At 53.7% G+C, this 11,621-nt stretch overlaps 2 protein-coding genes and 1 non-coding gene across 3 annotated transcripts; all 3 read left to right on the top strand.

Annotated features, from left to right (window-relative positions):
* Positions 1 to 7,798: 7,798 nt before the first annotated feature.
* Positions 7,799 to 7,935, top strand: INS49_005833. The gene has a single exon. It is a non-coding gene; the product is annotated as a tRNA-Pro (tRNA).
* A 1,003-nt stretch (positions 7,936 to 8,938) lies between these two features.
* INS49_005832 (uncharacterized protein) lies at positions 8,939 to 9,522 on the top strand (the record flags this gene model as incomplete). Its single annotated transcript, XM_043166610.1, has 2 exons — positions 8,939 to 8,995; positions 9,052 to 9,522. The coding sequence occupies 2 exons, from the start codon at positions 8,939 to 8,941 to the stop codon at positions 9,520 to 9,522; spliced, it is 528 nt and encodes a 175-aa protein (XP_043027754.1).
* Positions 9,523 to 10,503: 981 nt separating this feature from the next.
* Positions 10,504 to 11,127, top strand: INS49_005831 (uncharacterized protein; the record flags this gene model as incomplete). The annotated part of the gene is made up of 1 exon (XM_043166609.1): positions 10,504 to 11,127. The coding sequence occupies one exon, from the start codon at positions 10,504 to 10,506 to the stop codon at positions 11,125 to 11,127; it is 624 nt and encodes a 207-aa protein (XP_043027753.1).
* Positions 11,128 to 11,621: the final 494 nt, after the last annotated feature.

The following is an 11,621-nucleotide window of genomic DNA, read 5'->3' as shown; positions in this document are numbered from 1 at the left end:
GATGCTTGCATGGTGTGATATCAGAGGAACCTCCCATGGCACACCCTCCAGTGAAGGGGGGGGGGGAGGCATTCGACATATGCAACCTACCTGAAGAAGAAAGCATGCCTGCCCTTTCAGGTAAAGCTGCGCCATATTTGAGCCTCTTCCTCCTGGCGTTCGCACTGTCTCCTGCAAACAGCAGTCACACAGTCTGTCGAGACACAGCGAGTACCGCGGCGGGTGTGAACAGTTTCCACGGCCCCGAGTGTAGTTGAGCTCGAAGCTAGTCAACCCACAGACATCCTTTCCCCGCGTTTTCAATGGTGCGAACCTATGGCCATCTCTGTTTCAGGGGTGTGGAGGAGTTGTCGCTGGAGCTGGGAGGGTCCTTGAAAAGCTGTGCTTCTGGGCTCATGCCTTTCCTGGCACTTGGGGGGCATTTCTTCGGATGCAGGAGAAACCCCCATGCGGGCTGAACTTTGTCGCCGGAGTGAAGGGTCCACCGGCTGGGCTGGACGTCAAGGTCCGCGAGCTTGGCATGGTTGGTTTCTCGCCAAGCTCCCGGCGCCGGAAGTCTCCTTCCATGAGGGGCCACACTGCAGCTTGGACAGGACGTGGTCTACTAAAGCTACTGGAATGGAGGGGAAGGCGAAAGGAATCTCGGCCACCAACTTGACTCCACAACTCTGCACTGGTCTGAAGCAAAACCCAAGCCTCTCCGCCACTGCACTTGGAGCGTGGAGGTGTGAGGATGCCCGCCACCGCCGCCTCGGAAGCGCTGTCGGCCTGTTGTCTGCCTGTGAGGCGGGTGGCGATTCTCTCAACAAGAAAAACTTTTCTCTCGACTATCGCTGCCACCGATATCAAGATTGAAATCTGACACACAAACTCACACACGAGATAAGAGCCTCTTGCACCTTATCAAACACAACAGGCAACCTACGCCCGCTGATCTCCACCGCCGGTGTCAGGCTAAGCCGGCCACCCTTCATGCAAAAAAACGCGATGGGGGATAGACATATGCAACATTGCATTGCAGCATGACGAGCTTGTAGGGTGGATGTGTCTTCCCCAAGGGGTCCTTGGCGTGCGGTGCGTGGTGGCCTCGACTGTCCGGGCATTTTGACCGTTGTTGTCCCCTCGCACCAGCTGTGTCGGCGCGAGAGATCGGGCGAGCTGGGGTAATGAGATGGCCCATTTTGACGCCGTGCTCGCCGGGACCCCTGAACACGGGCAGCCGAGCCTACAGTACAATACATGGCAGATAGATAGGCAGCCTAGCAGACTACAACAGTCAGCCCAGGCTGCACGGGTTCGGAGGACCCTGGTGTGTGCGCAGAGGACAACCAAAACCTGTCAGCAAGGACTGGGGCGGGAACAACGCTGCCGAGCACCGGATCTCCGGATCTGCCGGGTCTTGTTGCCCTCTGGACTGGCGCCATGGGAAATCAGGTCATTGCTGACCGCACGATACCGGGCTTTCCCAGAAATCCCAGTGTCTGTCACATTGATTGCCATTAATCTACAGTCTGGTACACCACAGGCATTGCACCAAGTCCCCGAATCCCCCGCCCATCCGGGGTCCACAGAATCTGTCAATTGGTGATAGATGTGGAACCTAACCGGTCGATGAAAGACTGGGGCAACTGATGAACTGGCCGGGGCCGCTGGAGCAGTGGGTCATCATCATACGACGCTCGCCCTGACGACGCGGATGCCTCGTCTCGATAGGTCGGATTGTGGAGATTCGTTGCCAACACCCTCATGAACGATAACCTACTTGTTTCGACATCTTGGCTGCCGCCCGCCGAGATATCAGTGACCATGCACCGAGACGAACTCGGATCCGGGACTCTTCCAGGGGCGCATGGGGGCCCATCTACTATTAATTTTGCAATATAGACGACACCATCTCATCCTATCTTGATGTTATTCCCGCACCGGAACGGGATACGACGGCAACTCATAGGCCAAGACCCGAAATCTGATACCAATGGGGGGGCAGCTTGCGCAGAGATTTTGCGGGCAAAGGAGGGAGGCATATATGAGCGGATTTATAAGCCTGCTCGCCATCCTGGGCCTCGATGACTCGCGCCCCCGGGAGCTCAGAGGCGCGAGCAGCACACCATTGTACCCTTGGTCCACACCGGGAGGGCAGGAGGGGTGTCATCGTTCGTTGCCTTGCAGCTCACCCAGAAGCTCGACGCATACGGGATCTGGACTGCCCGCGTCTATTGGACGATAGGCCCTCGTGTCTGTGCTGCAGAGGTGGGCACTGTACGGTACGGTACGTTACTGCCTGTACATGTAAGAACAGAGGGAGATTGTGTGTGTGTGGCCGTATGCAAGCCAGGGCGGCGGCGCATCTGCAAGCTGCACCTCCTGCCGTAGCGCCTGGGCCTCGCCTGCGGGCCAAGAAGAGAGGCGGCGCGCCGTCGTCGACTTGACACCGACTGTTCGTTGACAAGAAATTCCCCGAGCATTGAAACTGCCCGACACGGGAGGTGTGGGTTCTGGATTGGTCTAGGCGGCGACCTGCGTTATCTCTTGTATTGGCTCTGCGCTCCCTCCTTCCCTAAGCACTGTACCGTAACGAAACATCTGCGACTCAAATCTCGTTTGGTATGCCGCCCTACCTCTTTGTGAGTGGGGACGGCCGTTTCGCCGACACTATTCGCCATCCTTTTCTCTACGAGCGAGCGGCAACGTCGACATCCTGGTCCAAGAGTTCAGATGATAGATACCGCTTGCCGGCGTTGAACAAGGAGCGTGCCGAGCTTCCCGATCTCTCTCATCATCATCATCATCATCATGGCAAGACTGGGGAGATGTCACCACCATGCACTCTACAGAGGCATCCAGACGTACGTCGTTCGGTAGACTAAGATCTGCATGGTTCACTTCTCCGCCGCACGGCGTTCCAAGGGTCGCTCCCCACCACCGGGCGCACTATATACCAAGGGTGGTGTCCGCGGGGAGACATCGTCGAGTTTTGACCCCATCCATGGGGGGATGTCAAAATACTGTACACTACACTTGCGGCTTGTTTGCTTGCTTGCCACTAATGATATCCCGGTGCACCAGCCCCGGCTCTCGACGACAGCTCCTCGACAGATGCCGGGATGGGACGTGAGGTGCCTGGGGTGGTGGGTGGTGCACAGCCTGAGCACATCCCAACTACCGCTTGCCCCCAGCACGGCATACTCCATCCAACAGTGCGTGCCTCAACCCTCCCGCATGCTCCGAGTCGGAGGTGAGCTCGCGATCCTGTCGTCCGCCCCCGGCCCGACCGGACGGGGAGCTCTCTCTGGGGCGTTATTACGTGGGCCTTGCGACGCCAAGTGGCGTTTCCGCAACGCCTCCATGGCGTGCCACTCGAGAGGACCTGGGACCTATGAGAGTGTTTCTTTCGCCGTGGTAGTGCCAGCGGGGGAACAGCAAGCTCAGCGTATGGGCGGGCGGTCAACCGTTGCTTTCCAGAGTGGTGGGCACTGCAAGCTGTCGACTTGGCTTTCTGGGGAACTTGCGCACAGCGTCTATTTGGGTTTATGGAAATTTTCCCAGGCCCGTGCGCGATGTGGACGTGCGTCGACACAGGGGCAGTGTTGTTGTTTTCTCCTCTGCTGCTGCCGCTGCCGCTGCTAACGTTAGGCTCATCTGTGGGCTACTACTTTCTGTGGTTCTATCGATCTCCTGGGGTGCATGCATGCGTTGCGGACAACGGATGACACCAAGCGCGGACTCGGCTGGGCGATCAGGGTCCAAGGGACTAAGGATTCAAGGACCATTGTCCAGCCATCCAGAGAAATCAGCACAGACTAGGCGACCCCTAGCACTGCCTAGTGTGCACACAGCAGGGAAAAGTTTATGCGTTTCGTCCAATCTCCAACTGCACAGCAACCGTATCGCCGCCTACTACGGGGTGCGGCTGGGGGGTGGATACTCTGTATGTATTTCAGCGAGCTTACGTACGTGTGCACCGCGGTGTATCCGCATAGCTTTGTTGAGTGAAACGCTGAGCCTTTTGTCACCTCTCTGGCTGTCGGTCAACCTCACTCACTCACTCTGGCCAGCTTATTACCTGGCCAGTGCTGCCGCTGATGCCACTGCAACAGTATCGTGCGTCCTGCACCCCGGACGCCGCGATGGCACGGGCGAGGTGGCAGCCTGTGGCCCCTAGCTGCGTCTTCTAGACCCGACGGATCAGGGAAAAAAACAAATGGGGCACGTCTCCGCGAAGAGTGATTGGGGGGGGGGGGTTTGTCAACATCGTTTGTGTCGATGTTGTAGCGAGTGATGTCACGTCATCAACACGGTCAACATCCATCCATCCCCTTGCCCGTCCCCCTCCTTTCGGGAAATGCCTTCATGCACACTGTCTGTCTATAGCATGCAAGCAAGCACCTCGAGCGGATATTCAATGATGTCGTACATGTGAAACCCAATTCGCCGAGTCAAGCGCAAGAAATATTTAATAGAGTTTCCAGTTGGGTAGCATTTTGGAAGGGAGTAGCCGATGCTTCTCCGTGTTACGAAACTGGAAGCTAAGGTTCCGACGATAGGCCGTAGCATTGGACAGTCAGTGTTGTTCGTAATGCGTTGATGTCAGTGTAATCAAAATATACTCGTGCCTTATTGGGAGGATAATCGCGGCGTTGGAAGTGGTTTTGGAAGGAACATCCGGTTGTCACGAGCAAAGGGTTGATATCTTGATATTACAATGTAGACGCATGTTTACCATGTTGCGAAGTCACCATCGTGATACAGACCATATATTAACGCACGATATTTCCAACACGTAATGTCACAGGTGTTCCGAGTTCGCAAGTGCTCACATACGCCGAGAAAGAGCCTCACGGGTTGAGTCTACTGCTGTCCATTCTCCGAGCCCGATGATGAGCCGAGGACTGCGTATACTTCTCTCTAGACAATGTAACACACTGATGGTGATGACTTCGGGGTTCACAACTTTCAGAAGCAAGTCTTTCCGCCGTTGCCCTATACAAATGGTCGATCATGCAATGTAGAAAGGAGAAATATGGGCCTCTTCATTGAGGCTGGCAGCTTTGCATGTCCCTCCCAAGTATCGTGTACAGACTAGACTAGTGCCTTAGGAATACAGTATGTACACCCCACCACCATCTCCGGGGGAGGGTGATACAGAGCGGGCCTGTTGATCAGAGGCAACATCAGGCTACACATGCCCAATCCGTATCAGTTGCTCTCAACCACCCCCTTCCTTCCCTCAGCTCTCTCGGGGGCTACTAAACTCTGACAGTCGCAGCAGCCAACCGGCCGAGTGTGGGGACCGGAGAGCCCTGTCGTCACCGTAAGAGGCTTGGAAACCCTCTCGACGCGCCTTTCCCCAGGTTTTCCCTCCTACTGGGATTTGGGCAAGAAGCCGGTTTAACAAATCGGGCCCAGCACCCTCTAGTGTGGACCCTGGATACGGGGAGGGGATCGGCGGATCGACAAGATCGTCCGTCCCCCCCCCAGGTTCTGGGCTGGGCTGGGGTGGGAAAGCACACCAGCAACTTGTGAACCCCCTTTCGCCTCCGATGTCGCGTGATGATGATATCAGCAAATTTGACATTTCAATTCGTCCCTCGCTGGGGGGGCGCCTGGGGAAACGAGGCGGCGCCCCCCCCCCCCCCAGGGCTGGGCTCCTTCGTAAGGCGGGCGCTGGGCAAGCTGTCAGGCCAGCTCGACGTCATGGGCGTGGGCTTGAGTTGGAGAATGGGAAATCCTTCTGCATGTGATATCAGTGTGAGATGAGATTGGTGTTCATGCATCGTGATGGCTACAGTGTGAGACTTTGTGGGGGAATTACGCGTGCTTGGGCTATACCTCGGTTACGCTACAGCTGAAGAGGAAGCTGGGGAGCGGCCGCGACCAGAAAGAAGAGGCCGGCCTCAGTTGTTGGAAGCAGAACTCTTTGAGCACGATTTGCAGTGCTAGGGGGTACGAACATACCGCCCCAGGACGCTCCGCACAGATCCATCCATCCAGTTTCATATATCGGTGAAGAAGGAATGTCCGTTGGCCGTCGGATCAACGTCCCCGGCCCAGATTCCGATATACTCCTGATTCCGATAGCCCAATTAGAGTGCATATGCACTATAAAATACCCATATTTTTATCACTATTATTCTCCTGGCAGCATATTATGGCAGGTGAGTTCCAATTTGGAAGCGGGAGCTGTGGAAACCTCGCAACGGGTCCCAAAACTCCGTCTTCCTGCAAGCTCTAAGCTCAAGAGGCTCTTTACAAGGCAAAACCATTATCTTCTCAAACGTTTAGTATTGCCGTGGTTGGTGTGCTGATCCTGGAATGAAAAGGTCGGTTGAGTACATCAGGATTTTGTTTCTCGTTCAACTTAGGACTTTACTGAATAACATCTTATAAGCCTCCGGATGAGTTCTTTACAAACTGAAATACTTCAAGGTCCGCTTAGACTGCCTGGAGAAGAATTCCAACCTTGGGCGGTCGAGAAGCGGCTAAATACGTAGGCTACCATGAACCCATCATCCACAAAGCTAGAGCTTTCAAACTGATCATTGGACAATCCAAACGTAAAGAAATCAACCCAGAGATTCTATGGTTGGATACTAAAGATGGCAAGTGCAACTTCGGGGTTAACAAATCCGGTTCCCCGTCGACGTCTCTGTCTACATTAAGCATGGGCTGTCAACAACCTCAGCAATCGGCAAGCACACCAGGTTGCCCACCTTTCGCATCAACATAGACACAAAGATATCAGTATCTTCCACCAGATGGTTGCTCTGAGCATTAGTTATTAGCTTCCTATAAACACAACTGTAAGATGTGAAGGTGTAACGGCACTGAAGGCCACCGGCCAGGACCAGCTCCGCCCATGTCAAGAAGCGAAAGCCTGGAGGTGGGGGGATATTTCTGGGCCGAGTTCACGCTACCAGATCATATCATGTTGATGTCCTTGCGTTCCAAGGCAGCGGTCACTCAGCTGGGCTATCCGTTTCTGACTCATTAAAAACAATGGAGTATTTCAGTTCGGAAACTACTTGGGTATCGCCCAAAGAAATCAGAGGCACTATGTCCAGACTGTCGCGCTCCCCGCCCGGTCACTTTCAGAAACTTCGACCTAGTCACGGGGTTATCGAATAGTTGGAGATTGATGAGTCGAGATTGATAAATAGAGCTTCCGAGTTCGGTGAGGTTAGAAAGCGCATTGTCTTGAGAAGCTCGAAAGTTGTGTGCGTCGCCGTCATTACATGTCGTCTTAGCAAATCTCGCTGACCGAAGATGCCGAGGAAATCATCAGGCAGAATACTTTTTAGTAGCTTAGCTGGAGAAAGAAAATACAGGGCTGAGTAGCCGCCGGATGATGACAATCTCCATCAAAACTGTGCTGAGGAATTGGTCAAAGGGAAGGCGCACGGCGTCGGGAGCTCATCCACTCAAACACTTATGCGGTCCTGGAGAAACTGAAATTGTTGCTTTCAGTCCACACTTTGGCAACAACCTTGCATTATCATGAATCTCAATTACCGTAACTTTCTGTGGGCTTTTGGTCGGCGCTCTAGCTCGAACGTTTCATTTGCAGCCGTTTGATAGCATTTGTACCACTGCAGAAACTTTTTGAACCACCGCATAACTATTTAATGGCCTCCGTTCAGAATTTTGGGTGGTGCAAGGTATCCATCTGCAAATAAGTAGAGTACCTAGGTGGACTGTCTCACACGGCAGTTGTCGGTGGTGTTGGTCACCGCATTCGGCTTGTGCCCCGCACGGGTGAGAACTATTGGTACTTGAATCGCCCGAAAATCGCCACGTCACAGGCTCAATGGTCTAGTCGTATGATTCTTGCTTTGGGTTACCAGCGCACTGCAAGAGGCCCGTAAGTTGCAACTTCAACTCCCTACAAATGAACCTTCTTTAACACCGTAATAGCGGGTTCAAATCCCGGTTGAGCCCAACCGAGTTTTTTTGTCCTTTTTTTTTTTCTCGTTGCAGTACTTGAATAAGATCGACGTGTGAGATGGACGTTGATTGCGACGCGAAGCAAAATTGAAATGTTTGCCTGCACAGGAGCCGTTAACTTTCGCGACAAATCTTGTACTGTTGGTGGGGTGTACAGTTGATCTACTGGGTGAATCAGGCACGTCAAATGCCCCTTTTGACACGAAATTTCAGGTAGGCCTTCCATCGTACTTTCGAACAAAGTTCAATCTCAGATCTAGACTTTCATTCAAATATGAAAACGTAAATAAATCATGCCCGCGGGTTCCCAATTCTAGGATGCATTCTCCGTTGTTTGATACGGCGTTCCCTGACTCCCGAGCGATGACCACCGATTAAAGAACAAGGGTCCGCGGCCGAGATCGAAAAGGGGGCTTCACCAGTTCCGTGGAACTGGATCGAGTTCTGCTTTAGGGAAGTGACTCCAGCTTGGCATACTGTTGCTGTCAAAACTGACTCATCGGCTGGCATGAGTTTAAAGTTTATCTCAGCCTCGCAGGGAAGGGGGCATTGTGACCAGTTCCACAGCGCCCCTGACTACTTGGCAGATGTTTACCCTCTGGCTCGCCTTGGGTTCCCCGAACACGAGATCAATGCTGGCACACGAGACGGTTCTTTGCGGGAGAAGGACCTCGAGTTGCCCAGGCCCAAGCCACAAGAGTCAACACATGGGCACCCTGTCTTGCCTTGGCGAGTCAATTTGGACGAACATGCGTTCGTCGCCGGACACTACATCGGCTCCGAGTAAGGGGCCATCGTAATGCTCGGCGGGACGTCACGAATGTGAAGAGCATATAAGATACGGCATCCTGGCGTCACAACATCATCTCGAAGGTTGTCATCATCACCAATCTCTTCGACAATCACCTCGTTGAATCACATTCGTTCATCAAATCTCACTCTATACACTCTTTACCAGTCGCTCTTCGGCAAAATCACTCGAAAGACCTCAACCAAAATGCAGACCTCAATCTTCTCTACCCTCGCTATCGCTGGCCTTGTGGCAGCCATGCCCGTATGCTATCCCCATTGCTTTTCAGCAGGCCGCCAGTAAGACTAACATATGATCAGCAACCCGATGGCACACAGCCCACTCCCACCGGAACCTCGCCCACAGGCACCAGCGAGAGCTCTGCGCCGTCTGTGACCTGCAGCCCAGGACCCACTGTCGACTACACGGTGTCGTCCGGCGACACCTTGACCATCATCTCGCAGAAGCTGTCATCCGGCATCTGCGACATCGCGAAGCTCAACAACCTCGCCAACCCGGGCTTCATCACCCTGGACCAGGTCCTAAAGGTCCCCACTTTCCCCTGCAACCCGGACAACACCTCGTGCCTCGCCGAGCCCTCCGACGACAACGACTGCGTCGAGAGCGGCGACGCCACCCACACCATCGTGTCCGGGGAGACCTTCTTCATTGTTGCCTCGAGCCTGGGGTTGACGGTGGACGCCCTCCAGGCTGCCAACCCTGGCGTCGATCCTCTGCTGCTGCAGATTGGACAGGTCATCAACGTGCCTGTTTGCAACACGGAGTTGTAGGGAATATCCAAGTATTAGCTGGTTCACGGCGAGTGTACAATTTTCTTAGCGGGTAACGTGGAAAAAGATGGAATAGTGCTACTGGGACTGGAAGGTTTTAGATAGACGGCGTAGACGAATAGACGAGCATGAACCACTACCTTCAAAAGCCGCGAGACTGGGAACCGTTTGTGACGCGTGCTTCATTAGGTGGCAATAGTGAGATCCAACAAGGCAAGACATTCATGGGAAGAGCAAGGCATCTGACATCCTGCGGGTCTCTACGTATGCAGAACAACGCGTCCTTGAAAATCATAAATAAATGTAACTCGACCTGGACGTACGCATTATGTGCTACACGAGAATTGACTGGCTTAAAGCTGACATACTTATCGGCTGCTAACTACATGTACGTGGAAACGGGCATTGGGGGTAATCTTTGAAGGGCATATAAGATCGAAAACGTTTGGTCTCATTTTCTTCGGAAGAATATTAGCTTCTGTCTCACGATCATGTTGACGTGTTTGGGTACCTCGAGTATGTAACATAACGTACGCATTCACTTGGGCAGCTGTGCCCTCCACCGGAACTTCCGCCGCCATCACGAGTATTCAATTACGTCGTCCCCTTCCACGCTAGCATCAAAATCATTCGTAATAGGTATTCACTTGCTCGAATGAATCATTCCCTATTGCTAATAAGCCTATACAATTATCAAGTCCATCTCTAGCAAGGTCTTCAACCTCAACTCTCTCTCCCTTCCTTACCTCACCTTTTTGACTTTGTCTTCCTTGTCCATCTTTTGCTGACAGAAGCACAGTCAGTCAACTTGTTTCTGGTCAGCAAACCTCACACAACAGTCCCAAAGTGCCACGGCCTTCCTCTACCACGTAGGTAAAACCTCACCCTGTCTCCAATCATCAGCAAGTTGGACTGGCCCGACCAGTCCTTAGAAACAAGTCACCAGTCATTCTTCAACCAACGGAGAGCGGAGTCTTCTCCATGGCGCGCATCTACATCACACAGATCCACGAGGGCTGGCTCGTCCCCACGATTTGCACCGTCTACGGCGCTTTGGCCATCTTCACTGCCTTCATGATCGCCATGAACATCTCAATCTGGCGCGAAAAGGTTCTACGCAAGCTGCCAGCCACGGTCCAAGACCATACTATCCTCCGGGGCACAGTCACAGCTCTCTTTGTCCTCGTGCCATCACTCCTATGGCCAGTCATACTGGCAATCACCATCTCCACCACCGCCATCATCTGGCTTGCCTCTGAGATCGAAGAGTGCCGTGTGAGCCAACTCAAGCGTCGACAGACGGAGCAAAGGGCAGATCTGGAGCGAGCCATTTTCAACTCCCGTCACGGGGAACATCGGCCGAACACGAACGAACAGGGCGGCCAGGCGGTCGAGATGTCGATGCCCAGCCCGGCCATGGTCCATGTCACCGAGCCTCCGCCAGTCTACACGCCATACGCGCCCGCACACACCGTCCACCAAGGCCAGTGGCGGCGGACGCCGGACTGGTGTGCAGAGCAGCACTGTTTTCTGCTGAATAATGCCAGGACGCCTGACGAGTTGCTGGGATCATCAAGTAGAGTCAACATGATACCTTCTCGATGAGGGGATTCTGTTCCACCAAGAGGCGCTCTTGCTTCACTGTGCGGGCGAGCGGTCTCAAGGGGTCGTTAGATGTCTGCGACGACGGCTCTGAGGAGTGCCTGTCCGAGGCAATCTGAGACCCCGGGGGGGGGGGCATTGGGTTGGCATATGGTTGGTTGTTGTATCGCCCGGCTTGTCCTTGGCTGCATGAGTGCGTTGGAACCAATCATTAAGATGACGGGAAGGAAGAAATACTGGTCTCAGCCAATTCCTCGCAGAATAGGAGCCGACGGCAGGTTACATCATTTTCACACGAGAAGCTTCTGGGGGCACCTACCGCTGAGATGCAGGCTGGATACAGAGCCTCACAGTATGTTACATTCAGCCACGGAAAAGGGGGAGGAAAGCTCAGATCGCTTCAAAACACTTTCTAGAGCTGAGTACAGTGGGAGATGAAGGATTCCACGCCCGGAGCTGTACTACACTGGCAATTTATGCCCCTCATTGAAGCGCCG

The sequence above is a fragment of the Diaporthe citri genome (genome assembly GCF_014595645.1).
Source record: "Diaporthe citri strain NFHF-8-4 chromosome Unknown scaffold_2, whole genome shotgun sequence".
In the NCBI taxonomy this organism is placed as follows: domain Eukaryota; kingdom Fungi; phylum Ascomycota; class Sordariomycetes; order Diaporthales; family Diaporthaceae; genus Diaporthe; species Diaporthe citri.
This window is presented reverse-complemented; position numbering and strand designations above follow the sequence as displayed.